This window comes from Monodelphis domestica, chromosome 4 (assembly GCF_027887165.1).
Source record: "Monodelphis domestica isolate mMonDom1 chromosome 4, mMonDom1.pri, whole genome shotgun sequence".
In the NCBI taxonomy this organism is placed as follows: domain Eukaryota; kingdom Metazoa; phylum Chordata; class Mammalia; order Didelphimorphia; family Didelphidae; genus Monodelphis; species Monodelphis domestica.
This window is the reverse complement of record NC_077230.1, coordinates 381525322-381553312: the sequence shown is the minus strand read 5'-3', so window position 1 is coordinate 381553312 and position 27991 is coordinate 381525322. Positions and strand designations below refer to the sequence as shown.

The 27991-nt window shown below is 42.7% G+C and overlaps 1 protein-coding gene across 3 annotated transcripts in view; it reads left to right on the top strand.

Annotated features, from left to right (window-relative positions):
* Positions 1 to 27369, top strand: part of MACO1 (macoilin 1) — a 78216-nt gene extending 50847 nt beyond the window's left edge. For all 3 annotated transcript variants that reach the window (XM_056795523.1, XM_056795524.1, XM_007491323.3), the window contains exons 7-11: positions 13662 to 13820; positions 15949 to 16131; positions 19028 to 19148; positions 21657 to 21831; positions 25317 to 27369. In XM_056795523.1, coding sequence (XP_056651501.1) covers positions 13662 to 13820; positions 15949 to 16131; positions 19028 to 19148; positions 21657 to 21831; positions 25317 to 25519 — 841 coding nt within the window. In that variant the 3' untranslated portion in view covers positions 25520 to 27369. The remainder of the gene's footprint in view (positions 1 to 13661; positions 13821 to 15948; positions 16132 to 19027; positions 19149 to 21656; positions 21832 to 25316) is intronic.
* The last annotated feature ends 622 nt before the right edge of the window (positions 27370 to 27991 follow it).

Genomic DNA, 27991 nt, shown 5'->3' with positions numbered 1-27991 from the left:
AGACATGAGTGCTCCTCCTGGCCTTGCCTCTAACAACTTTTTGACCAGGGCCTAGTCCTTTCCCCTTTGGAGGCCTCTGTTTTCATATTCATCAAATGCTATTTGGACAAGAGTAACTCTGTCCTGAGTAGGTAATGACGCACCCATACAGAGTCAAGCTTGTGTAGTGGTAAGAAGTTGTCTTGAGAAGGAAATTGTAATGAAACTTGAGTGTTCCGAGTATGAAGCTTGGTGTGGTACCATGAGTCAGCTCACTTCTGATGGAGACTGATAGAAAGTTATGACTAAATAAATGTGGGAGAGCATCCATGAGGGGAGCACCCGAGGAAGAAGGTTCCACTTCTTTTGCTGTTCCTGACACAAACGTTTCAAGGCAGGCAGAGAACTCTGCCCAGCAGCACAATCATGTTTCTGCTTTTGAATATTACTCAAGGTCTTGCAAACTTAGAGCAAGGGTTTTTTTTAATTGATAAGATAAGACTTTTGTTTATTTATTTTTGTTTTGGGATCTTTGTTTATTTAATCTAGAATATTTTTCCATGGTTACATGATTCATGTTCTTTCCCTCTCTCCCTTCACCTCCCCATCCCCCATAGCTGATGGGTTTTACATGTATCATTGATCAAGACCTATTTCCATATTATTGATATTTGCACTAGGGCGATTGTCTACATCCCCAATCATATCCCCCTTGATCCATGTGATCAAACAGTTGTTTTTCATCTATGTTTCTGCTCCCACAGTTCTTTCTCTGGATGTGGATAGTGTTCTTTCTTATGAGTCCCTCAGAATTGTCCTGGGTCATTGCATTGCTGCTAATAGAGAAGTACCACAGTATATTAGTCTCTGTGTACAATGTTCTCCTGGTTCTGCTCTTTTCACTCTGCATCAATTCCTGGAGGTCATTCCAGTTCCCATGGAATTCCTCTAGTTTATTATTCCTTTCAGTACAATAGTATTCCATCACCAACAGATACCACAATTTGTTCAGCCATTACCTAATCTAAGGGCATCCCCTCATTTCCTAATGTGTTACCACCACAAAGAGCACAGCTATAAATGTTTTTGTACAAGTCTTTTTTCCTTATGATCTCTTTGGAGTGCAAACCCAGCAGTGGCATGGCTAGGTCAAAAGGCAGGCAGTCTTTTAACGCCCTTTGGGCATAGTTCCAAATTGCCATCCAGAATGGTTGGATCAATTCATAAATCCACCAGCAGTGCATTAATGTCCCAATTTTGCCACATTCTCTCCAACATTTATTACTTTACTATTGGAGCAAGTTTTGGTTCATCTTTTATTTATCTATCTATTTAAATTCAAAGATATTTTATTTTCCCAATTACATGTAATAATAATTTTCAGCATGTTTTCCAAAATTATAAAGATTTAAACTATTTTCCTCCCTGCCTTTCCTCCCCCTCCTTGGAGATGGTAAGAAATTTGATCTGGGCCATACATGTGTTATCATCCAAAATACATTTTCATATTGGTCATTGTTGTAAAAGCACACTCATACAAAACCAAAACCTTCAAATAAAACTCTCAATATACTGATATGAAAGATAGTATTCTTTGATCTGAATCTGTATCATTCAACAGTTCTTTCTCTGGAGATAGATAACATAAGTTTTGGCCCATCTTGTAAGGGAAGTTGCCTAGATTAATATTGATGTTTAGAAGTATCCAACTCTTCATGGACCCCATTTGGGGTTTTCTTGGCAAGCTTAGAGTAGTTTGCCATTTCCTTCTTCAGTTCATTTTACAGATGAGAAAACTAAGCCCAGCATGGTTAAATGACTTACCCAGGGTCATAAACTAATAAGTGTCTGGGGCTGAATTTGAACTCAGGTCTCGCTGACTCTGGGTCCACCACAATAGACCCTGCACTGCCTTCCCTGGATTAATACCTCCTTCTAAAACCAGGTGTTTGATTTACCCTGAAAGTGTTAGTAACAAAGTATAATGGAAAGACCACTTCATTTGGAGGAAGAAAAGCTGGATTTGAGGTCCACTCTGCCAGTCACCATCTATCTATTTAAGAATTGGTCACCTAACTTCTTTTTTTTTTTTTGCTACTGTTAGGAGAAGTGATTTTCATGTACATAGGGTCCTCCCAGTTCTGACATATTGTGTTCTCAAGTTCCTTCTAGCTCTAACAATTTGACTCTTATTTATAATTTTGAAGGCCTTGTAGAAAGCTTGTCATCTGTCAGACCAAATCATTATCTAGCAGGAAAAATTGGGAAATACCTATAATTAATCTATAACTTCTAATTTGTCTCTCAGAACATCCTCTTGGAATTATGTACTCTGACCTAATCCTCTGGTTCTGTAACTTTCCACATTCCTTTGCTTTCCACTTGATTTAAATTTACCCATTCTCTATCCCATCTGACCCAGGACTGTGTCCACTATGTGATAGCTATAACCATCTAACAAACCGTACTGTGTTAATTGGAAAGGGCTAGACCTAGACCTGGCTTTGTTGTCTCTTCTTTTTCTTCCCCTCTAGGGAAAGGCATGTGGTTTTTTTTTTATGTGGCAAGGGTTTTTTAGGTTGGGGGGGGAATAGTATCTAAGTTTTGAGGTTTTCTGGTTTGGTTTGGTTTTGAGGGGTAGCTTTGTATAGTGGAAATACCATTTTGATTTAGAATTTGAGACCTGATTCTGCCACCATCTTTGGGACTCTCTCTGCTCATAGTGTCACAGAATTAGAGAATTATGATATTGGAAAGGATCTTGAAGGCCATTTAGTGCAGTCTTTGTTCTAAAGCCTGAATCTATTCTCCAACATAGATCATAGGTTTAGCACTGGAAGGGGGGGGGGGGGCGGACCTTAGAAGTTTCCTAATGCAGCTGCCTCATTTTAAAGATGAGGAGCCTGGAGCCTAAGTCATTATGTCCTAGAGACTTGCCCTGAGTCACACAGATAGAAAGGAGCTGATGTAAGTGTAGGTCTTGTGAATTCAAAACCAGTGTTCTTTTTTCCTTTAGTACCATGTTGGTGAACTTATGGCACACATGCCAGAGGGGGCTGCTCCCCTCCCCCTCTCCACCATGCCTGAGGACATTTCTCACATGCCACGCCCCTGTCTGGGATAAGGGGGAGGGGGCTCACATGGGGCATGAGGGTGCAGTTTGGGCACTTGGTCTTTAAAAGGTTCACCATCACTGCTCTAGTACATGATATAACCTCACTTGATAAACATTTGTGGACTTGAATTAAATGCCAGCTTCTCTGCAAAGTGCTGAGGATACAAAGATAAATATGAAAAGTTTTGGCTCAAAAAAGTGGTGTCATCTTAAGAAGTAAGATGCTATAACAGGAAGATCAGGAAGAACCTCACATGAAGCACATGTGGCCTATGGTTTTACTGTGACAGAAGCCAAGGATTTGGTGAAGTGGGGATGAGGAAGGAGTTCATTCCAGACACCAGGGCTAGCTAGCTTGTACAAAGAAATAGGAGATGGGAGGTAGAATTGATAGGGAACAACCAGCAAACTGTCTAACTATAATCTAGAGTGCATAAAGGAAGGATGCAATAAGAAATAAGATTGTAAGTAGGAAACTATGCTATTGACAACTTAAGTGCAAGGGGCAGGATAATGCATTTTATCCTAGAAGTGATAGGGAAGCTCTAAAATTTTTTGATTAGGGCAATAGCATGATCTGTATTAGGAATGTCTCAGTTTGCCAACAATATATAAAAGATGGATTGGAGAGTGGAGGGAATGAAAACCAATAAACCAGCTAGCTTTTTTTCTGGATTTCCATTTCTTAATCTCACTACCTATCTCATAACATTGTTATGTCTTCATATGTAAGTAGTGTAGAAATGTAAATAGTGAAGAAATATAAGCTACTGTTTTTTTTATCATTTTTAAAGTGGTTTTCTGCCTTTGTGTATACAAAGAAGTCATTAATGGTGACAATTTCAAACCATCGAAGAGACAAAATCAGAACTATGGCAGGTGGATGGAAACACTACTTGGGGATAGATCAGACCATGTGGGATCCTTCCTTAGAACTGGGCCTGCCACCCAAAGGTCTTCTCCTATTGGGTTTCTGACACTTATAATCTTGGACAAAACAACTAAGATTTTCTTGTTTGGGAGAAAGAAGATTAGAGTTCCAGCATTTCTTTCCAACTTCCCTGGGGTGTCCCTTCCATAGATTTATTGCTATGCTAGTCAGCATCCCTAGAGTGAGATGGATAGCCAAATGATTGTTTCCAAAGGGAGACAGCAATGTAAGTTATATCTTAGATCTCAAGAAACTGATGACTAGTAGCTACTTCACTAGTGAAGGTTAAGAACCTGATGTTTTCCTCAACTTTGCTTTCCTAGAGTGACTAATGCCTCAGAGAGTTTAGCTGAAAAGTTGGGTTTTCCCAGAGGTTTTTAGATATCATCTGAAATTTCCACCAAAAACAAAGAGCAAACTCAGGAGCTGATTAAAGTACCAAAAAAAGCAGACAAATGGATTTTTTTAGGGCAGTTATGGAGTGCAGATTGCCTTGTAATGGAGTAGCAATGAGAAGGAAGAGCTTCTGTTTCTATGGCCTTTTGACAGGTAACATTGCACTTACCCTAGAGCACCTTAAACAGACTGCAGAAGTATTATTCCCAGTTTACAGATGAAGATTCAGGCTCAGGGACACAGTTACATAGCCAAATAGTACATTTCCCCAATTGGGTCAAGAAATCAGATCTTCTATCTTTGGGTCCAGTGTCCTTACCACTATGCCATGTAGCCTTTCTGGTTCCAGCCCAAAATATCACCTAGTCCCTGTGATCACAAAGCTTACTAGTTGAGTAAGGGAAATGAGGCATATCCACAAATAACTATGCTACAAGATGCAAGCTGAAAGTGGCTACAAAGTGCCTTTTTCTGAAATCCCAGGATTCTTGGTACTCATTTCACAGAATCACAAAATCTTAAGAATTGGAAAAGACCTTACAGGTCACTAGTTTTAACATTTACCTGAAGCTTGGATCTTCTCTATGGCATTCCCAAGGGCTTCCTGTGATGATGCAGAGCTTAATTCATTATCAGACAGTTCTAGTTGTCAATCTAGCATTTATTGAGCACCTACTTTGTATCAGAACTTGTGCTAAGGTCTGGGGAATACACCATGTAAGGTAGACAGTCCCTACCTTCAAGGACATCATAATCTAAAAGGAGAAACAACATGCCAACAACCATAGGCAAATACAAAATACATTCAGGACACAATGGGAATAATCTTAGAAGCAGGTAAGACAGTCACAGAAAAGAGATGATTACAGAGACTGGCAGAGGCTTCCTGCAGAAGGTAGCCTTTTAGATGAGATTCAAAGGATATCAAAAAGCTTGGAGGTGGATATGAGGAGGGAGAGTGTTCCAGACATGGAGAATAGCTAGCAGAAATGTTCTGTGAAGAGATGAAAGTCATTGTCATTGGATTGAGTCAAATGTAAGAAGATTAGATAAGAAGGAGAGACCAGGTGAGGAAGGGTCCTCTCTCTATAAAAACTCTCTAAATAAAAGAGGGCTCTGTGTTTGATCCTGAAAGCAATTGGGGGTAGGGAGCATCAGACCTGGACTTCAGGAAGATTGATGTGACAGCCGGGTGAAAGCTGGATTGGAGGTGTAGACCCACCAGTGCTCTTATTACAATAGTATAGGTTTGAAGAGAGGAAAGCCTGCACCTGGGTGTGGCAGTGTCAGAGGAGATAACGTCATCTCAGCAAATGTTACAAAGGTAGAATCAATAAGATTTGTGGGAGGGTGGGTAAGGGGCTGAGAATGACACTTTGGTTTTGATCCTTGAGAAGATGGTGAGGCTCTTGGCAATGTAATAACAACAGGGAATTTGGGAAGAGGAGATGAAGAAAAAGATAATGAGTTCTGTTAGGGACATGCTCAACTTAAGTCTTCTGAGAAATTTCCAGTTCAAGATGCCTAATAGGCAGCTGGAGATGCAAAACTTCGAAGTTAGGGTTAGACCAATAGATCTGAGAATCACTTTAAAAAGAGATGATCGTTGAAGCCATGGTTGCTGATGAGACCAAGTGAAATGTTCTGGACAGTCTTGGAGGACTCTTCCAGTTAGGCCTGATGTGGATGGAGATCCAGCAAAGGAGACAGAAGTATGGTCACATAGGTAGGAGGAGAACTAGAAGAGAGCAATGCCAGAAAAACCTAGAGAGAGGAGAGTGTCAGGAAAGGGTGATTGACATTGTTAGAGCTACAGAGAGGTCAGAAAGAGGCATTAGATTTGGTGACTAAGAGATCATTGGTCATTTTGGAGAGAGCAGGTTCAAAGGAATGGTGAAGTTGGAAACTGGATTGTAGATGAGTAGAAAGTGGAAAGAGAGAGGAAAGTAAGTGGAGGCACCTGTTGTAGACAGCCTTCTCAAAGGAGTTAGCTTCAAAAAGGAGGAGAGAGTCCACGGAGCTGAAAACTCTCCCCCTGAAACTTTAACCCCATTGCTCCTGATTCTGCCCTGGGATCAAAAAGTCTGCTTCTTCTTCCACATGATAATCCTTTATCTTTTGAGAGCTATTTATAGTCTTCTCTACCTATCTCTCTCCTCCCCCCCTCCCCCCAAGGCCATTTCTTCTCTAACCTTACCCCTTCACCTGCTCCTTTTAGGGAATGGTTTCAGGTTCCCTCATCATCCCTCAGGTCTTACTCCCCAGTTTGTCTGTGTCCCTCCTCCATTGTGGTGCCCAAAACTGAACACAACACTTCTGATGTGTCCAGCCAGTGCTGAGTCCATGAGACTGTCCCTCTCCCTTATTTGAACACTAGAGTACTATTAATGTAGCATACGGATCTATTAGTACAGAAAGGAAGTCAGGTCAGACTGAAGATCCTTTGCTTCGAGGCATTACTTCCAACACCCACACAAGCACTACTTGTTACAGCGCCTGTCAGCCTTGTTGGCAGCTCTTGTAAGTTGTTTTAGCTTGGCTGCTGATGTTACTCTGAAGGGCTAAAATGTAGATTTCATTTTCACACCAGATCAGGTCAGGAGAACAGATCTGAAGGCCCCAGACCTTTTTCCTTTTCCTCTACTTCTTGATTAAAACTGAATTTGTTGGCTTTCATGTTTAGCAGATTATAAAGCAGAGACCTGAGTGCCTTTGTAATACAGATTTATTTTATAATCAGGCCAGTAGGGTGTTTATTTTTAGACACTTGTGCCTTGTAAGCAAATCAAGTAAACTCAGACTTCAGCCAACTCGATTTAGGTATTTCTGCAACAGCTTTCAGGCAGTGAAGTAAGTTGTCCTTGGAAATAACTGATTTGAAGTCTGGTTTTCTGAATAACACATCTGGTGAATACTTGGTTTGTTTTTTTTGTTTGTTTTTTTCTCTGACTCATAAGTTTCTGCACGTCTTCAGTATAAATTACCTAAAAGTGAGCAAAGCTGTGTTTCTTATTGGGTTGAAGCTCCTCATAAAGCCATGATTTGTGACCCAAAGCTTTCTTCAAAAATAACTGTTGAGTCCTTTAACAGGTCTTGTCTTGCATGATTAATGCAGACGAGCACCATGATGGAATTAGGTACTAAGACAAAGTAGTCGTCTCTCATTCTTTCCACATATATTTGCTTTCTGAGTATTCAGATGCTCTCATACCCAAGTCATTTACCACAGTGCCATGAGAACCAAAAAATGTGGCAGATCCTGTACCTGGGCTTCTACAGATCCTTCGAAGTCCTGATATTCCATAAATGTTGGCATTTTTTTTCCTCAGAGAGGAGAAACATAGAATGTCTGAGCCTTCAAATAAAGATTGTCAGAAATGGAAAGAAGTTTAGAAATCATCTTGGAGGCATCCTAGATTTGGAGTCAGAGGAATTGAATTATACTATGCTATTATCCAACTTTACTACTACCCACATGACTTAAACTTTTCTGGACTTCAGTTTCCTCACTTACAAAAGATCTAATATCTAAGATCCCGTCAGTCCCCAAGTCTTCTGATCAATACTTAGGTCCCCTCATTTTATAGTACATTGGAACTGGAGATATGAGACATCCACACACAAGAACCCAGTGGTCCAGAGCAGCATATTATAAGTGCCCACCATGGAGCACAGACAGTGAAGCTTTATAATGCCAAAAGAGAGGTCTTAACCTGGAGTAGTCAGGGAAGGCCTGACAAATGAGCACAGCAGTGCCTTCTACGGAAGAGATGCTCAGGCATTCCACAACCATTAGGGTTGAACACAGGACAGATCTTAGCTAGGCCTTGAAAGATGGATACAGATAAAAGCAGTGGTGGCATGGACAGGAGGTGGCAATGACTGAGGGGCTAAATCTGTCAACAAATATTTATTAAGCATTTACTGGAGGCAAGAAAGTACAAGATGTGTTCGGGTAAAAAATTGGATCGGGGCAGAGAATTCGTTTAGTGAGAAAAATCTGAGAAGCTTGGTTGGAACTATATGTCAATGTCAGGCTTAAAGTATTAGGTTATAGCCTTTTCACAATAATTGTTCAGCTTTGTATCTGCATCCATTCTCGTTACCCTATTTAGGAACCAAGCTGTTTTGCAATGCAAACTTTATTGCTGGTGCTGTCCAGACTTTTTCCCTATAAGAGGGTGGGGTACTTTTTTTTTATTTTTTTAATACTACCTCTCTAGAGCCCAAGATGTTTCTGGGTATCTTTGCTGGTATGGCTTATTTAACTAGTAGAACCAAAAGGCAAAAGTTTCTCTAACTTCTAGGCCATTCACTTTGAGCCTCCATAAGACTCCTACAGTGTAAAATGGGTGGTTTCACCATGTTTAAAAAATGTCTAAAAAAAAGTGGGTGGTTATCAGCTAGGAAGATAGAAATACAGTGGGTTTTTGTTATTTATTTTGTGTTGGAAACTTTAAAGCACCCCTAACCTAAGGTGGCTCAGTGGATGGAAATCCAGACTTGGAGACAGGAGATCCTGGGTTCAAATTTGGACTCAGACCCTTCCTAGCTGTGTGACTCTGGGCAAGTCACTTAACCCTCATTGCCTAGCCCTTGCCACTCTTCTGCCTTAGAACCAATACACAGTATAATACATAATATTGATTCTAAGACAGAAGGTACGGGTTTTAGAAAAAAGTATCATTAACTTAGAGTTATCCACTTAGCTTCCCGATGCCTCTGCTTCTTTGGGGGACTTACTATGCCCAAGACACACTCTGTGCAGAGGCAGACCTACAGGTGTAGAATTATACTTTATAGAAGTTTTCTCGAGTCTTAGCAAAGTCAGGTGTGGGTGAGTCTTCATCCCTGGTAGTTGAGCTGAAGAGATCAGTCATAGACCTCTGTCGTATAGAGACAGTGCGGTGTGGGGAGGGATTGCAGACTTAGATCCTGGTTTCTAGTTCCGTCACTGTGTAAAACTCATTTAAACTCTCTTGGTCTGTTTCCTCATCTGTAAAATGGAGAAAATGATCCTTGTCCTATTAGCTCACAGGCTGTTGTAAAGAAGCCCCTCATACTTTAAAGCCTTTATAGATGTGTATGTATATACACATAGGCATGTAGGCTTACATTATACACACATATACATGTTGGGGCAGTGTGGTCTAGTGGTTGGATAACCGGTGCATCTTGAAGCCAGGAAGACCTGAATTCAAGTGTAGCCTCTACTACATACTGACAGTGTGACTATTAGCAACTCACTTAACCTGTCATTATTCCATTCACTAAGATTAAATTTCTGGGTAGATGCCAACTTGCATTGATAGAGGGAGTTTTCTAACTTGAGACTTCCTTCTTCCAATGAAATCCCAAATCCACAGGCATAAGGTGTAGACATGGAAAGAACCTTTGAGATAATCTAATCCTACCCCTTCACTTTATAGCAGAAGAAACTGAGGTCTACAGAGAAGCAATTTGCTTAAGGCAGCAAAGCTGGGGTTCCAGCCACTCTCCTTTGGTTCTAAGTCTTATGCTCTTTTCAATGCCACCTATTGCTGTAAATACACTTGGGCCTCTCTATACCCAGTGCATTCGCACAGCATACAGAGCATACAGTGCATACAGTGGAGAGAGCTCTGGTCTCACTGACTTGCTGGAAAGCCCTAGGCAAGACCCTTCCTTTCTCTTATCTTCACTTTGCTCCTTGTTAAGATAGGCTGTAAGCAGCTCAAAGGCCTCTTCCAGCTCTAACACATTTTGAGAAACTTCTACAAAAACATTGTCTGTATCAGCTAAAATATTTTAACTTGCTTAAGTCAGTAAAGGAAGTGCCCAGTTCAGATTTCTATACCCACATGATGCCAGGCCACAGCACTTTTTGGGCAGGGCAATATAATGACACACTTCCACCTTCCACTCAAATTCTTATCAGTGGACAAAATTCTACTATTAGAGCTTCATATCTTTAAGTTAAGGAATGAAAATTCGAATAATTATGTGTATACCTTTGTGTGAAATTTTTTACCATAGTCTTTTGAAATTATGACAGTTTAGAGCAAGTTCTCATCATATGTGGCTGGGGGAAAGTGTGGGACAGAGAAATGAGTGAGTAGCTGATGAAGGAAAGGAACTGAAAGGAGAAGAGCTGTGAAGGTACATTGCCCAGGAGCCTTTCTATAACTGGCCCACCCAGAGGTTATCTCTATGTTGGTTGACTAATTTTCTGGAATTTAGAGGTGGCTTCACAACACTTCTTTAGAGAGAAGGACTGTCTTTTAAATATTTCCAAGCAAAGAGATCAAGAAAGGTTACCTCAGCAGATCATTGACTGTCTTTCTGATTTACTAAATTAGAGATCTGTGGCTTATAGTTATTGGTTTTAGGATGGACACCACCCAAGTCTAAAATAAAGATGACATTCTACAGCCATTTGTGAGGAAAACTGGTTCCACAAGAACCAGGGCAAGCAGGAAATTCACTTGATTCCAAGACTAAGCCTTTTCAAAGTTTCTGGGAATAGAGAGGCTATACCCCTGGAAGAACTGTAGCTTTCTCAGGTAACTTTTGTGTCTCAATCCATCCAGGTGTCTAGGAGCTCTGGAAAAACTAAGATCGCCAACCACCAGCCCAGGTGAATGGGCAATGGAGCCTTTGCTTGGTTATTTTTTCCCTTCAAGCCCACATGCCTTGAAATTAGTTTTAAGAGTCTTCAGAGTTCTGTGTTTGATTCATTTCCACCCCTACCACTTGCATCCAGTTAAGACTGCAACTACAGACATTTTTTATGAAATTCCACTAATATTCCCATTAAACTCTGTGATATTCTTAATCAGAATAGGTCTGTCGTTTTATACCTATAAATTAGCTTTTAGCGTTTGAATTAGAGAAACCCTGATGCTTCTTCACCAGAGGGTTAAGCACAACCTTTGGAAGACAAGTGGCTGTTACCTGTGTAAAAAAGAGCCATAATGTGCCTGAGTGGGATTCAGTGCCCTTTACTAATGAAAATAATTCGTCCAAAACTCAATGTGTAAATTTTTCCACCTAAATAGCACAAAATTTATGAAGTGCACCTTTAAAAAATCAGTTACAGCTTGAATGAAAGCTATGGAGCAATGGCATAATAAAATAGCAGCTATGAAAATGATAAAATTCCAACCTAAGAATCTCCCACATAAGGCTTTAAAAAAAAATCCTAGGGATTCTACCCTGTCCTCTAGGGGGCAGTGATTTACTATTTACACTTTTTGCTGCTATTGTTGGAAGTTTATTAGTCTCAGTTTTTTTTTTTAAAGGTCAGTTGTTTTATTTGAAATCAATGACTTGATTGTCTCTTCTCACAGGAAACAAAAATTGGGTTTAAATGTAATTTATGAAAAAGCTATTTAGATGTGCTTATAATATCAAATGTCTACAGATTTCATAGTCTCAGTGGCTATGTAGGTATTGCCTTCAACAACATGGCATATGTAGGATTTGATTCCCAGGTGCCTGCGTGTGCACGAACACGTACATACTGTTCTAGACCCATATCCATGACTGTGTGTAGTATCCTAAGTCAGATTATTTAGGTCCTAGAATGTTAGAGAATTGTAGATTTAGAGCCGAAACTAGTCCTAAATTTTGCCAGTGGTAGATGGAGAATAAAATATCCAGTATTTAACATAGGGCTCTGCTTATAGTAGTCATTTATTTAATAAATGTTTGTTGAACTAAATGAATACATTTTGTAACTAAATTTCTTTCTTCCTTTCCTTCTTTTCCTTCTTCCTTTCTTTCCTTCCTCCCCATCTTCTCTTCCTCCCTTCCATCCCTCCTTCCTGCCTCCTTCCCTCCCTTCACAAATAAATGAATACATGTTCTCCTGCTCTGAAGAGCATCCTTTATGTTATTCAGCCCTGGTCCCTCTTCTTTTCTGTACACATTTCTTCATTCTGTTCCCCGTAGGATTGTGAGTAGTCTTACTTTACCCTTTGATAGTGCTTTTCCATTTTCCTAGCTTGCCCTTCTCCTTTTCCTTCCCACCTTTCCTAAATCCCACCCTCTCAGGGATACCTTCTCATTGAGGCTGTTGACCTCATTTCATATTGTGTTCTTCTAAACTCATTTCTCTAGCATTTTCTGTCTTTACCCTTACATTTATCAAATCATTCACTTCTTTGCATGCTTATTTAAGTATTTTATTCATGTCCGTATCATATTCTGGCAAATTTGTAAACCCCTTAAGGGTAAACATTTGTTGAATTGAAATCTGTTGTTATACAGAAGGACCAGAATGGTGGCAAGGAAGTAAAAAGAATGGGTGGCTTAACTTGCCTGTGAAGTATAGGCAGTATCTGTTTTGTACTTGTGGTTTTTTTATTATTTATTTTTTTAAACTGAGCATAATGAGGTTTTCTGCTACAATCCTTAATACCAGCATAAACATTATTTACCCATGGTTCTATCAACTTTAGGAAATTGTCTCAAGGAATTTTTATAATCTTTTAGGTGGCTTTCTTTATTGACATGAACCAGTAGGTCATGACATATTGGTGGATCTCAAAGCCTTACCTGGTAGTTCTACAAAGTGTTGACATTTCTACAACCCCCTCCTCAAGGTCCATGGGGAGTCCTACTATAGAGGTACCTTCCCACCTTCTACTCTCACAGCAATTCCTGTCTTGTCCCACAACCCACCCCCCTTCTATAATCAGAAGACTTGGAGGGAAATCAGAAGCAGCCCTTGTGATAGAGTGGAAAGAGGCCTGGATATGGAGTCTGGGGGCCTGGATTTGAATCCTGGCACTGCACTTTATAATCTACATGTCCTGAACCAAATGCTAAATCTCTCTCAGGATCATAGGATTTAGAGCCTCAGAAGAGATCTTGGAAAGGCCCAGAAAAATTAATTAAGGGACTTGTCTAAGGCCATACAGGAAGTTCTTAGATAAATGAGCTAGGATCTGAACCCAGTAATTTTGATTATAAACCCAATATATACCACTAGGCCTTAGTTTACTTATCCCTAAAGTGAACTGTAAGATTAAGTGAGCTCTAAGCTGTTTCCCAGTTCCAAAGATTATAATTTATAATCTTTCCACAGAAAATGACAGAAACCCATCTTTTAAAGATGTGATTGTGGACTGAGGTCCTAACCACTGCCCAAATTGAATGCCTGACTCACTCCAGAAGGAGCCAGTAGCTTTCCAAGAGCCCAGTGTATTGACTACAGCAAAAGCCCCCTCTCTTCTCATCTGTTTTTTCTTTTCTTAGGTTGGAACAAGACATTAAAAAGTTAAAGGCTGACCTGCAGGCCAGCAGGCAGGTGGAACAAGAGCTCCGCAGTCAGATCAGCTCCCTGACGAGCACAGAGCGAGGGATTCGCTCCGAGATCGGCCAGCTCCGACAAGAGAATGAGCTGCTCCAGAACAAGTACGCTTTTCCTCCAAACTTCAGTCAGGCCTGGCAAAATGCATGTGACCTTCAAGGCTGGGAACCCTTCAAGGGACCAATTGAAGAAAAAGATAGATTCATTAGTAAAATGTTTTCTGAATTTTCTTCATTTTAATACTGATAGAGATTGTCACATGTATAATGTGTGGAATCTGCCAGTTTTTTCCGTCAGATTCCTTTCTTAAGATACTTTATTTTACCCACAATGTTATGCTTGGTTTGTGGGTTTTCTTTTTAGCTTAGTTGAAAACATGTTGAGCTAATTGTTAACAAAAGTGATCATATCCTTTGGCTTACCAATCCTACCAAGACAACTAAAGTTGTTATTAAATGGAGAAAAGAACCTCTCTCTATAAAAATATGTCTAACATCTTTATTTGTGATAGCAAAAAGCTTGAAAACAGTCTAACAACTGGAGAATGGCTAGACAGATTATAGTATATCAATGTCAGAAATGTTCTGGGCCTGTTAAAAATGACAAATGTTAGACATATAAACAGATCCTAAAACAGATATATGAAATGATTCAAAGTAAGGGAAAATAAAACAAAACTAAAACAGGGTGCTGACTTTGATGCTGTCGAACAAGAATAAAGCTTTGTAAGTGCCCAGACAGAAGTGAAAAAGGGCCACAAAGCTAGTGAGCAATTGTCCAGCTTCACATTCTTTCCTTTTAGGTAGTGTATGGTTCAAGTCATCTAGTTTAGAAAGGAAGAAAGAATTTTGAACTTTTGAATTAAAACTGTCAAGAAATCATCCTATCAACCTGAAAGTTCTATTGTTTTAATACCTTTCTTTTGTGAAACTCATTTGACTGGTTTTACATTTTCAGAACTGATAAAAAATGACAAAGTTTTCATTGGTTTCACTTACAGAGATGGATAGTCATGGTTTGTGAATTTTGGTCAATTTAGTCTTTAAAAATCTTTAGCTGGAGGTAGTTTTTACACTTAAAGGATCCACAATCTCCAGCAGAAGAAACTCACACAATTTGTAAACTATTCAAAAACATGAAACTTTAAAAATTGGGAGGTGACAGTGTTAGGCCAGAGGCATCAATATGACTGCACATCAGCCTTTTTGTTGGCCTTTGTCATAGCAATAACATGAGAAAACCAACCTCACCAAGATCCAGCTATAATGGCATTCTGGATAAGAGCAGAGGGAGCTCTTCATCAGAATTAGGCTAACTCTTTGAATGAAGTACTTACCACAAATGCCCCACAGGAGAGAACATGGTCTATATTGTATAGTAGGTGACAGACTATTTGTATTGAAGAAGGTGCTTATCTCTCAGCATGACCTTTTTTAAAAATTAAGTTGTTGATGCCTCTATATCACCATAATATCTCATCCAATATACCCCAGGTTCTGTTTTCTTCTAGTGCAGCATTGAGGGTGCTCTGCAACACTGGGATCAGCTGTGTCTCTCTTCATCTATGGTGCTTAGCACCTAACAGAAGCTTTCTTCCCTTTGAGCACCTTTCCATCTTTTCCCCAGATTTGTGTCTTATCCAGTCAATGGAAGCATTTAGATGATTTCCCCTATCTCATAAGTCCCAGAGTTAGGGCTGTGCCTCTTTCTGTATCCTAGTCTAGTATACCTCTGTTAGGGAATATTAAACAATGACACACATTCCCTGGAAGCTGAATACTGACCCATGGGGCAGTAACTCCCAAATAATAGAGAATCCTAGTATTCTGCAGGCCATAAGAATGGTGTGCCTTTACAAGCACAAACTCACACTTGTTCTTTCTTTGTACTGAATGAATGAATGAGTGAGTGAGTGAAAAAGCATTTTAAAGTGCTTAGAGGATGAAAAACACTGGTCTATTGCCAAAATTACTATTGTAACTCTGGCCCTGACTAATGCATCTCCCAATCTCGACCTGAGTGGATTGTGTCTTTACCTGGAGATGTTTGATTTATGGATTCCAGAAATATGGTTCATACGCCCAGATATTTCATGGCTATGTTAGTCCAGGAAACACAGACTGCAGCATTGAGTGTGGGAGCTATCTGTTTCTGATAGAAGTTATATGTCTCCAGGTTTTACAGTGGGCACCTCCAGTCCTTAAACTTTCCATGAAATTCATTTCCCCACAGATTACACAACGCTGTCCAAATGAAACAAAAGGATAAGCAGACCATCAGCCAATTGGAGAAAAAGCTCAAAGCGGAGCAGGAGGCTCGAAGCTTCGTAGAAAAGCAGTTAATGGAGGAGAAGAAAAGGAAGAAGTTAGAAGAAGCGACTGCCGCTCGAGCTGTTGCCTTTGCTGCTGCTACCAGGTACGCTGTGCCGGCTCCTCCATCTTGGGATCCCAGTGTGGAAGTTGGGCTTGTAACTTGGTGTGCCACCCAGAGAGCCTGGAAGGTCACATAATGGCCCTTCACAAGTCTTCTGTCTCCCTAGCTTCCCCGAAGGGGGAATTGTTTTTTTAACTTGGGGTTCCATCAGGATAGGAAGTTCCTAGTGTGGATAATCCACAAGAGAAAACTGCCAATAGTTAACTCCTCCATGACTGTATGATCACTGAGGTCCCAAGGAGTCACAGAGCTTGTTTGGGGTCCCACATCCAGGATATGTCTGAGGTAGGACTTGAACCCAAGCAACCAACACTCTCCCATTGGGCTGTCCTATCAGTTTTGGGTCAGAGGATCAGAGATGCAGCACTGAAAGGTCATGGGGTCCAGCCCCTTCATTTGACAGAGAGCTGAGGGACAGGTCACTTGTCCAAAGTTCCCCCAGGAACAATCAGGAGGAGGGCTGGGATTTGAACCCAGAGCCTCTGCCTTCAGATCTAGCATCCTTTCCACTGCCATGCCATATATTTCTATAGCATATTTATGGTTTACAGAGTATTTTCCTCAGTAAGGTAAGTCATGCATTTAGTATTATTTCCATTTTGCAGATGAGGAAACTGAACCCCCAGAGCTAGTTTGCTACATTTGTCCCCTGAGAACACCCATGTAGTTAGCAGTAGAGCCAAGACTCAAATCCAAGTCCAGTGCTCAGTGCTCTTACCTCTGTCCTTCCGAGCAAATGAAAAACTTTATGAAAGGTTCTCTGATCCTTTTGCTCCAAGTCTTACCCAAATAAATGTTAAGCCTGTGTCTTGCAGGGGTTGGGATTTTAGGGGCCAGTATTTGATCCAAGGAAAGACTTGTTTTGTTTTGGGGTCTCCCCAACTGTCCTATAAGTTAACTAGGAGGCACTTTTTGACCCAACAAGTGCCTGGAGGCCACACATAAGCACCCTTGGGTGAAGTCCTGACACCCTCCTTCCCTCCCCACAATCTATCCTGACTCCTCACATACTGCTGCCTTCATCTGCTTGGACACTGCCAGAAGCTGTGTAATGAATGAAGAGAGGCTGGGAGAAGGGAATAAAGGTCTTTTTTAGACAGTGTCAGATTAGCCAGGCAGTAAAAAGTGAGGGTTGTCTATGCAACAAAAGCCTGACCTCTGTGCATGAGGTCTTACTGAGATCTACACTCCAACAAGGAGGTAAGAACATTAAAAGGCAAATCTCTTCATCTCCAGCTCACTGAACAAACTTGTCATTGAGTTTTCTGGGCCTCAGTTACCCCATCTGCAGAATGGGACCATTTATACTTGTTGACAAAATATGTGAAAATCTGTAGATGCAGGGTGAGTGTAAATTATTACTTCCATTTTCTATTTCCACCCTAATTTGCATCTGTGGAGTATAATCCTACTGTAATTCTTCTTTGAATTGTTGCTTTGTTTTATTAAACAAGCAATTTACTTGTCAACTTTTGGCATATTAATAGCCTTCCCTTAGGTTTTTTGCATATGAATAATAATTGGTGAATAATCATTTCCCCTTCAAATGGAAATGAGTAATCTAGAACTCTTGATCTTGTATAGCTGTTCCTTGCCACCCACTATCTCACTGTTTTATCAACTCTGGCTATCTTGTGTTGTTGTTCGGTCAGATCTGACTCTTTGTGACCCCGCTGGCCATCCTGTCCATGGGGTCTTCTTGGCAGATACTGGAGTGGTTTCCATTGTCTTCTCCAGTGGATTAAGGCAAACAGAGATTAAGTGACTTGCCCAGAGGGTTGCACTGCTAGGAAGTGTCTGAGGCTGGATTTGAACTTAAGCCTTCTTGACTCCAGGCCCAGAGCTCTATCCACTGAGCCATTTGGCTGCCTCCGTAGTGCCATCAATACATACAGCCCCTCTAAATTCTTGGATTTGGAGGGGAAAAGCACACTTAAAGAAAATGTTCATGGCATTATAAATCCTAATGGTATTTTTGGCCAGTCCCCAGCAGGACTGGGCTCAGACCACCCCAGAAATCCCACCTATCCTTTTCTTAAAAACTCAGTCTGGAGAACCCACTGGTCCTCTTGGCATTACTTTCTAGTGTCCCTTAGACTAAGAATGGTAGGGAAATCCTTTGAGATGACTGCCACAAATATTCTTCCATAACAGTTGAAACCTATTTGTAATGCCCAGGACCTCCTCCTAGGGAGGTAAAAGTCTTACCACTTCTGAAGGCTTTGCCTCTTTGGAAGGTTTCCGAGTGGAATGCTTGGTTGATTTTATTTCTGCCCTACATCTTAATAACTTACTTGAATTTAATAGCTCTCATTTAACACTTTAAAGCTATAGATGTGCAAGATGGTATTAGAGATATCCCCCCCATTTTACAGAGAAGAGAGCCGAGGAGACTTACCCAGATCCCTTGGCTGGTCTGTGTCAGGAGCTGTTATTTAAGCATTCTTTTTACTCCCTCTGCTGCCTCCACAGCTGCTCTCATGATGGACCATCCATCTCCATCATCATGTGACATAGATGAACGCTGCCACCCTCCCTGTTTCTTAAAGGAAGAGACAAAGACTCAGGAAAAGATGAATAGTTTAGTTGCCCAGGTCACACAGCACCTTCCTAGAACAGGCCTGGGACTCTGTGTTAGTGTCCCCTGTTGGAAAGGCCTTGTGTTCCTGGGATGTTGCACATCCAACATGAGCTCCTAGGTCTCCTGCTCCATAATGGTCTTGGGGGCTGGGGGGGGGGGGAGCTGGAGGTCTTCAAAGGAGTAAACAGGGCTAAAAGAGAATGCCACACTTTGGGGTGGGTGGGAGCTTGGGATCCAGTGCTGGGAACTCATCTAAGAATCTTTGTGAATCCCTTTCCTTCCTCCTCTTTTCCAAAGGGGAGAGTGCACCGAAACCTTACGGAATCGCATCCGAGAGCTTGAGACAGAATGCAAGAAGCTAACAATTGACATGAAGTTGAAAGAAGACCAGATCAGGGAATTAGAAATTAAAGTTCAGGTAAGGAGAAAATCCCACTCCTTGATGGTGGGCAGAGCCTTCTACTCTTTGCTTCTTCCATTCTTCAGGAAAGGTCACTTCATGGGGGCGAAGGTGATAGATCTCATTTTTTCCTAGTCCTCTTTTTAGGAAAATGGTGATCAGTCAATCAGCAAATGTTAACAATATTTGTGCCCAAAGAAGGGGAGCTTTAAAATGAGTCTAATGCCGTGCTATTTGTGCCTACTATATTGGCTCCTATAAGGGCCTTCCTTCCAGGCTCTCTAAACAAGTAGCTCGTTTACACTTTGGAAAACCTTTGACATCTATCATTTCACTGGATCTGCACAATGACTTTGGAGAAGAGCAGGGCCTTTTTATCCTCCTTTTATAGATGAGGAAACTGAGGCCCACGAAGGAAAGTGAGTGATCCCAAACCTTGAGAGTAACCATGGGAGTTGGGATCCATCAAGCCCCTGGTTTTCCCATTGTCCTAACTGCTGAGTGTGAGAGATCCCTCACGGTGCCCTGTACCCCCTCCTTCTCAGGTCAGTGCTGAGTAAAAGAGAGGAGGTGGGGCTCTGGCACAGGGCATGCCAGGTCTCTGCAACCTTTGTGCCATTGATCCTGATGGCACAACAGCCTCAGCAAGGTCTCCTTTCTTCCCTGGGGATTCTTTGTGCCTTTTTAAAGTGCCAATTTCATGACTTTTAAAAGGTTTTTAAAAGGTGAGCTGACTACTATGAAATACCTACTCTAAATAATCAAAATCCTAGATGGTTAGGGTTTGAGAGGGCTCCAACAAATGACCCTCCTTGCACACTACAGTCAGTGGGGAGAATCCCTGCATACTCAGGTGCTGCATTCCACTTTTGGAATTGTTAGGAAATTCCTTCCTAGATTGAAGCTAAGTCTGTCTTCCTGTCCCCCCAATCAAAGGGCCTCGGTTTCACACTCTGGTCCAGAGGAAAAAGGGCTTTCTTGGCAATTTCCTGGGTAGATTGGACCTGGCAGTTCAGCCACAGTTCACTGAAATAGCAAAAGGCAAGGAATCCAGCCTTTGTTGCTCCCCACAATGCTAACAAGAAAGCCTTCTCTGGGAAGGGCAGAGGGCTTTGTTGCCTTGTGAGAGGCCCATTGCACATTCAGATCATTTTCCATGAAGAGCCCGCTCCCAACAGCAGGGCTTCAGCCCCCAAACTCGAGGCACTTACTTGTATTTCATCTGTTCAACTCACAAGGGTGGAATTTAAATTGAAAATTCAGATGCTTTATTTAGTTCAAACTGAAACTTTTAGTTCAAACTATTTCTTAATATTCTTGTTAATTCCTTGCCTTGTCTCCTTCCCAGCCCAAAAAACCTTCTAAGGTCTCTCCTAGCACCTTGTATACAACAAGCACTTAACCAGTGTCTGCCAGATTGAATGCCTTCTTTCTGTGGTGGGCCCAGTCATCTCCCAGTCACCTAAGCCAGAAAACCTCAGTCATCTCTCAGACATCGTTGTGATCAGCTTAGCCCCTCAGATAGCTCACAGATGCCTCTCTGCTCCTGCTGCCCCCACCCTGGTGCAGGCAGGCAGGCAGGCCCTCTGCTCACTCTTGCTTGGACCCTTGGATTAGTATCATTGGCACTGGTTTCCTTGCTGCAGATACCCCTCCTCCTCCTCCTCCTCCTCCTCCTGCCCATAATTCAGCCCTTTCCTCAAAACTCTTCTGGGTCTCTCCATGCTCCCAAATGAAACCTTCATTCCTTAGCCACACATTCAAAGCAGAAACAGATTCCTACCATAGCAAATTGATTCAGCCAATTAACTGTTCTTTTTTGTTTTATTTAATTTTTATTTCTTTAGTTAAAATATTTATTTCTTTAAAAAAAAATTTAAACCCTTGCCTTCCATCTTAGAATCAATACTGTGTATTGGTTCCAAGGCAGAAGAATGGTAAGAACTAGGCAATGGGGGTTAAATGACTTGCCCAGGGTCACACGGGTAGGAAGTCTTTGGAGTCAGATTTGAACCCAGGACCTCTGTCACCAGCTCAGTCCACTGAACCACATAGCTGCCCCCTCCCATTTACATTTTAATCTGGTTTAGAATGAGATCTGACACCTCTGTACTCAAGTTTACCCTCCTGCCTCTTAAATCCATGATCGTTGGAGCCCCTCTCATGTTTGGTCGGAACTTCTTGTCTTCCTCCTTCTGCCTTTGCCTCCATTTCTGCCTGTAAAAACATTTCCCTTATTTCAGATCTTATCTTTTTCCATGCCTCCTTCCTTGAGCTGATCTTGTCTTTGGCAGATCTCTAAGCCCTCTGTTATGTGGCTACCTCCTTTGTATTGTGATGGCTCAGCTTGTATTAGTTATCTAATGCATATTTAGCTCTGCCTCCAAGTTACACATTTCCTCAGCCCAGGTTTTCTGGGTTATTCATCCTCAAGCGTCCCACAGAGCCACCCAGAAAATGCCCCAGAATCAGTATTCAGCATGTGAATGTCTTTGTCCAATTGACTGGTGTTCTTGCCCTTCTCAGGAGCTCCGGAAATACAAAGAGAATGAAAAGGATACAGAGGTGTTAATGTCAGCACTGTCAGCCATGCAAGATAAAACCCAGCACTTAGAGAACAGCCTGAGTGCGGAGACGAGAATCAAGCTGGATCTTTTCTCTGCTCTAGGAGACGCGAAACGGCAGCTCGAGATTGCCCAAGGTAGGCCTGGCCTGTGCCACTGGTCACTCGGTCTGCAAGCACTGATTAAGCTCTCACTGTGTGCCGGGAAGCATTGAGGAGAGAAAAGCATGGTCCCTGATCTCAGGGAGTTTACATTCTTAACGGGAAAGACAACCTGCCAGTAACTTTGCAATAGAAGCTCTATTCTGCTCTGTAAATAGAAAGTCATGTCTGAGGGAAGCGGGGAGAGGAGGGAGGGAATGTAGGCCTGGGAAGGAAGGACCAGAACCGGGACAACCTTCTGCCGGAGCTACTGTTTGAGCTCAGTAGGAAAGGGAAGCTGGATGTGCGAGGAGAGGGAGGAGAGCATCCCGTCAGGAGGCAAGAGGCCGCATGCATGGCCGGGGACCACAAGGGGGCCTAAAGGGGGGGAGTAGAGTGTAAGAAGAATCCAGATTGCAAAGGATTTTAAGGACTAAAAGAGAGGATTTTAGACTTTGATCCTCAAGATAACTGGGAGCTCTGAAGTTTACTGAATCATGGGGAAGGGACACCCTCAGACCTCTACTTGAGGAGAATGGTTTGGACGGGACTGAAGCCGGGAAACACCTTAGAAGGCTTTTGAGGTGGCCCATGTAAGACCTGGGAAAGTAAAGTTGGAAATGCCCACAGGGCTAGAAGGTCTCATCCAAGGCTTCAATGATCTGATTTTTTATTCCAACCACATCGATTTCACAGTGGCCAAAGTCACACCGAGGAGCAGGCCCAGACCCTGTGAATGAAGCAGGCTGTCACCAGATCTATGTCAGGGCTTTGCTCGGTATAAGAGTGTGCTACTGCAGGGAAGGTTAGGGTGGAGGGTGCTGGGGCCTCTCTAATGCCATCACCTCACTTTTCACGGTCTTAAATGTTCCCATCCGGGGGCTGCCTCCCTGCCCCCCTCCCCGCCCCCACACAGAGACCACTTTGTGTTCTCCAGAGGGTCTCCGGGCTGTCTGGGGCAGGCTTCCTGCTAGAGCCAAGCTGTCAAACTTGGGAAAGATTATTTTAGGTGACTCCCCAAGGCAGGGGCTCAGGGAAGCCTGTGGAGTGACCGCACGTGGGCAGGCACTTCAGCAAAGCTGGCTACCGTGCAGACATGGATTGCCTTGTACGCCGCGTGATGTTTCAGAAGTCTCCATGCGAGAGGCCATGGCATAGAGCAAATTGTTTAAGCCTAACCAGACCCAAAGCAGAAAGAAGGTTCTGTCAGATTGCCCCATGCTCTGTCGTGTCTCCTACAGATGTCAGCCTGGAGGCAGGAGGAGGTCCCAAAGCAGCCAGAGTGCTTCTGGGAGTGTCACTTCTCTCCTAGGGAAGTTTCAGTGATTCCCCATTACCTGAGGCTTAAAAGCCAAAGAAAGCAAAAAAACTTTCCCATGGAGCATTCCATTTCCTTCCTCTGAGCCCAGATTGGTTGCCTCCCTGGCATGTCTAAAATGCACACTTCCCCCTCTGCTGCCCTGAAGCTGCTTTTCTTGATCCCCTACATCTGCTAGCCACACCCATTACCACGTGTTTGTTGTGTTGAGTGTATAAAATGTCTTTATATCTTTATCTGCATGTTGTTTCTCCCCAATAAATATAAACTCCTCAAGGGCAGGGACTAGTGAATTTGCCTTTGTATCCCCACACGCAGTAGGTGCTGAATAAATGTGTGTTCATTAGTTGACTCTGGTGCTGTCTGTAAGCACTTTATGACTAAAAATTCATCCCGTTTGTTGGTAACCCCAGCCCTGTGGGAGAGTTTGTGGAGCTCTTGTCTCTGTCTTACCCTGCTGATGTTCAGAGATGTAACGTGATGGGCCCACAGTCCCGCCGCTAGCCAGGAGGAAAGAACAGCCTCTTACCAAGTTCCCCCGATCCCGGAGGGGCCCCTCAGCTCCTCCGCTTCTCCTGGTCCTTCGTTTCCTGGACGCTCACCCTCCCTTGGAAGAGGAACGGAAACCAAGTGCGTTTCATAGTGGGTCCCCTTGGAAACCTCAGTCTCTGCCCCAGGACAAACCAGAACTTGACTTCAGCACCTATAGATGCTGTTGACCTTTCCTTATTGTCCCTGAGTAGAGAAGTGTTCTTGTCTCTGCCGGGACACAAAAAGGATTGGTGGGGCTTTAGGCCTGTTGGTCTTGGGGCCGAGCGGGGACGATACCCCTCTGTAGGCATCCCTTGTGCAGGCACGTGCCAGCCACTCAGTAGGCACTGGAGAGTCAAAAATAACAGTGTGAGAACTCAAGGAGATTTTATTCTTTGGGGGAAAGCAGGTCCACTTCGGCACAGACTTTTAGATAGTAACTAGTCACTAAGGGATTTCTGGGGGGAAGATTCTAACAGCTGGGTGGCATCTCCACGGAGCCTCAGAGGAAGACGAGGGTTCCAGGAGGCCCATGGATGGTGTCCCAGGCTGGGCACAGTCTGGTCAGAGGCGCAAAGAGGCAATGATAATAGAGGATCAGGAAGTGGGAGGTTCATTAAGGCTGGAGAAGTAAGAGCTGGACGGCAAACGTTTGAAAGGCCCGACGGTAGGATGCGCGCTTTATGCTGGCGGAGCTCCTCGAGCAGAGAAGTGTCCCGGGAGGTGTGTGGTCAGGCCTGGGCTTTAGGAAGATCACTTTGGATGGGAAGAAGGAGCCTGGCCGTGGATTGGAAGAAGTGGGACGGCAGCCACGCAAGAAGGGAAGAGGACCTGAATCGGTGTGTGTGGAGGAAGAAGGCCGGAGAACGTGGAAGTCAGTCAACAAGGCCTGTAAGAGGCTGGACGTAGAGTCGGGGAGCCACGGGAGAAGGGCAGCACCTCACTGCCCCGAGGAGGGGTTGGGCTTTGTAGGGACTGATGTAAGTCAGCCTTCTTTGAGAGAGAGCCGTGCTTCGACAACGAGAAGGCGCTTTCCGTAATGGCGACCAGCATCTTGGTGACCCCGTCTCTGTTCAGTGACGCTTCATCAGCGACGGACGTGACTCCTCAATATGGCATTTCAGGGCTGGGAGAAACCTCGGGGCACGTGCAGAAGGAACCATTGTACGCCTGGGCGGGAGGGGGCCTTACCACCTAGAGTGCTGTAGCTGAATGACTAGGAGGAATGTCCTCCTCCTGGGGGTCCTCATCATTTTCTCAAGCCCTTTCATTTTCCAGAGAGGGAACTGAAACTAGAAAGTAAAGCGGCCAAATGGAAGTCAGACAGTGAATTGCCAGGGCAGCACTTGATATTTCCGGGGAGCGGGCTGCCTCTCTTGACATGGCATCCAGTTCTCTGTCTATTATTCAGGTGTCCACCGCCCCAGGAGCTTAAAGCCTTCCTTCTGGGCACCCCCAAGCAGGGGCAGTGGAGATAGGTGGGGGTTTTAGGGGACATGTTGCCCAAATGAGTGGCTGGGTTTCCTCCTCACAGTTTGCCTCGAAACATGCATCCTCCTGAAATCCAGACGCCTCACAGGCAGGCCATCAGGGAGGGCTGAACCCATCTAACTCCCTGTCTTTGTTCTTCCAGGGCAAATCATTCAGAAAGACCAGGAAATCAAGGACCTCAAACAGAAGATAGCAGAAGTTATGGCAGTCATGCCCAGCATAACATACACTGCAGCCACCAGCCCTCTGAGTCCTGTTTCCCCCCATTATTCTTCCAAATTTGTGGAGACCAGCCCATCCGGACTTGATCCCAATGCCTCTGTTTATCAGCCCCTGAAGAAATGAATGCCAACTTTGTATTTGCCCAACATTTTGGTCACATAGAAGGCGTCGCAAAGGAGCATCTCTTGCAGTCAAGATAAAAAAAAAATTGTATTGTGTGGGACTGTATATGTTGTCATTTGAAAAAAAGAAAGGGGGTGGGGGGTGGGGAGAACATCCGAGTCTGATTAGAACTGCCCATCAGTTTTTCTTGTAAATTTTTAGAAAACCTCACAGAACTTTGCAATTTATTTTTCTCGGCCAATGCATTAAAACAACTCTTGGATTTCAAGTAGCCAATTTTGCCTTTTATGTCCTCTTACATGGTTTCCTCTTGAAAGAAAAAAAAAACGCAGGGCTTTGCTTGATTCTCAACCCTTTCTTTTGGTTGTTTTTTTTTTTCATTTTTGTTTTTAAACTTTTGTTTGAAATAATCAAGCTAAACCTGCAGATTGGATTCACATGGGATAATGATGAAAATTCTTTTAGTTTTTAGGTGGAAAGGGTTCAACAATACAACAAAGCTTTGATTTTTATAGCTGGGGTTAAAGAAGAGGATGTTGATGTCACAGAGAAAAAAAGTGGATTCCCACCCCCTCAAAGGGCCAAACAAATTTAGGGGGCGTTGCAGACGCATGCAGAATCCAAACAAATAGCATGGATGGCCAGTAACATAATGGTGGCTATTGCTTTAAATCTTTCTATTTATTCCCTGCAGTGTTTTTAGTCCATGAGCATTGCTAGCAGTCTTACTCACAGTGCCTTGGGAAAGACATTTCAAGAGGAGACCTGGTAGTTTTAAAACCATTCCCCCTTCACTGTCATTTAGCTTCACCATCGAGCTCATTACGGATCACCCTGCAAAAAGTGGATGTGATGGTAGCTGGACCATTGACAGCAACCAAGGTGTCACACGTCTTCTGAGCTCAGCAGCATTCTGTCGCACACACCCCTGAAAGCCCAGTTAGGGAACTCGAGAAGCATTCTTGGGAAGGGAGAGCTGGGCTGTGCAGTGTACTGTATACCAGAGACTGTAATGACGCCTAATAAAAACAGCAGTTCTGGGTTTGTGTTTTTTTTGTTTTGTTTTGGGGTTTTTTGTTTTTGTTTTTGTTTTTTACTTTTATTTAACTGTGATTTCCACTCTGCACCATCTTGTGTTTGACAGCTGAGCATGACTGACTCTTTCTCAGCTTTTGTGCCAAGGAGGTTTTTTTAAAAGTTTTATTCTTTTGAAGAAACTCATAAATTGCACAAAGATTTCAGTTTCAGATGTATATTCTACATTGGTAGAAAACCATTTGCACTGGCAACTTTTGGAAGTGTTTTGGAATAAATTGGATAGGGGTAGGTGGGGAAGGGAGAGGGCAGGCAAGGCAAAATTATATTTGGACCCTAGGAAAATTCAGAAACCAAGTGGTTCAGTTTGGTTTTCCTGTGGGGATTCCAGAAGAACACAGCTCTTTTCAAAAGTTTCATGTAATTGGCATGTAATGTCTCATTTAAAACAAATTACATAGAATAAGCAAGTCAGTAAAAATAGAAATATTAAAAGATTCATCCCTTTAATCACAGGCCTTCTTTTGGGATTAAAAAAAACAAACAAACTTTTAGCTTCAGCCAAATGTGCATGTTGCTGTCATTTTGCATTTTTGAATCATCTTGTGTAATTGTCACCATAAAAGTGTTACTCAGAAATGTCACGGATTTTTCATCTTTGTGCAAAACATGAAAAATTGTCACTGACTATTTGTGTTGAGGGTTTCCCCCATTTTGCTCCCCTTTGGGACATCATTTTCGTTCAGTACTCGGTCTTGGCTGCATTCTTTTATTCTGTGGGGTTTAAAAGAATAAACATTTTCTTGCAGATACAATTACCTTTCTGCCGTTTTAACTTTTAAAAGGAGACTAGCAATGTAGTGTGTCTTCAGTGGGGTGGGAGGGGGGCACTAACTTCCTTCCCTGTCCCCTCCACCATTCCAGGTGTTCATTGACTGACATGGCTCGAGTTGGCCCGACAGAGCAGAAGCGATTGATTTCAGGGAGGAACCTGCCTTGGGGATATATGTGTGTGTGCGTGTGCGCACATATGTATGTGTATATAATAGAGTTTTTGTTTGTTCCTTTTTTGCTCTCCCCAAGCATCTGCTTAAGACTATTGTTGACTTTTCTCCTTGTATATCTGCCCCTCTTCCCTAAAGAATGCATCCTAGCTGTGTGACCCTGGATAAGTCACCTAACCCCTAACCTAACCAGTGGCCCAAGATACACAATATCAATTCTAAGACAAAGTAAGGTTGATATTTTTTTTTAATGCACACTGGATAAAACTATCACAGAATCAAAGTATGCCAGAGCTAGAAAGGGACCTTTGGCATTCTTTGAGCCAGATTCCTCATTTTCAGATGAGGACCCTGAGGCTGACAGGAATGAAGGGTCTTGCTCAAGTTCCCACATCGAATCTGTGGCAGAACCCAAACTAGAATCCAAGTCTCC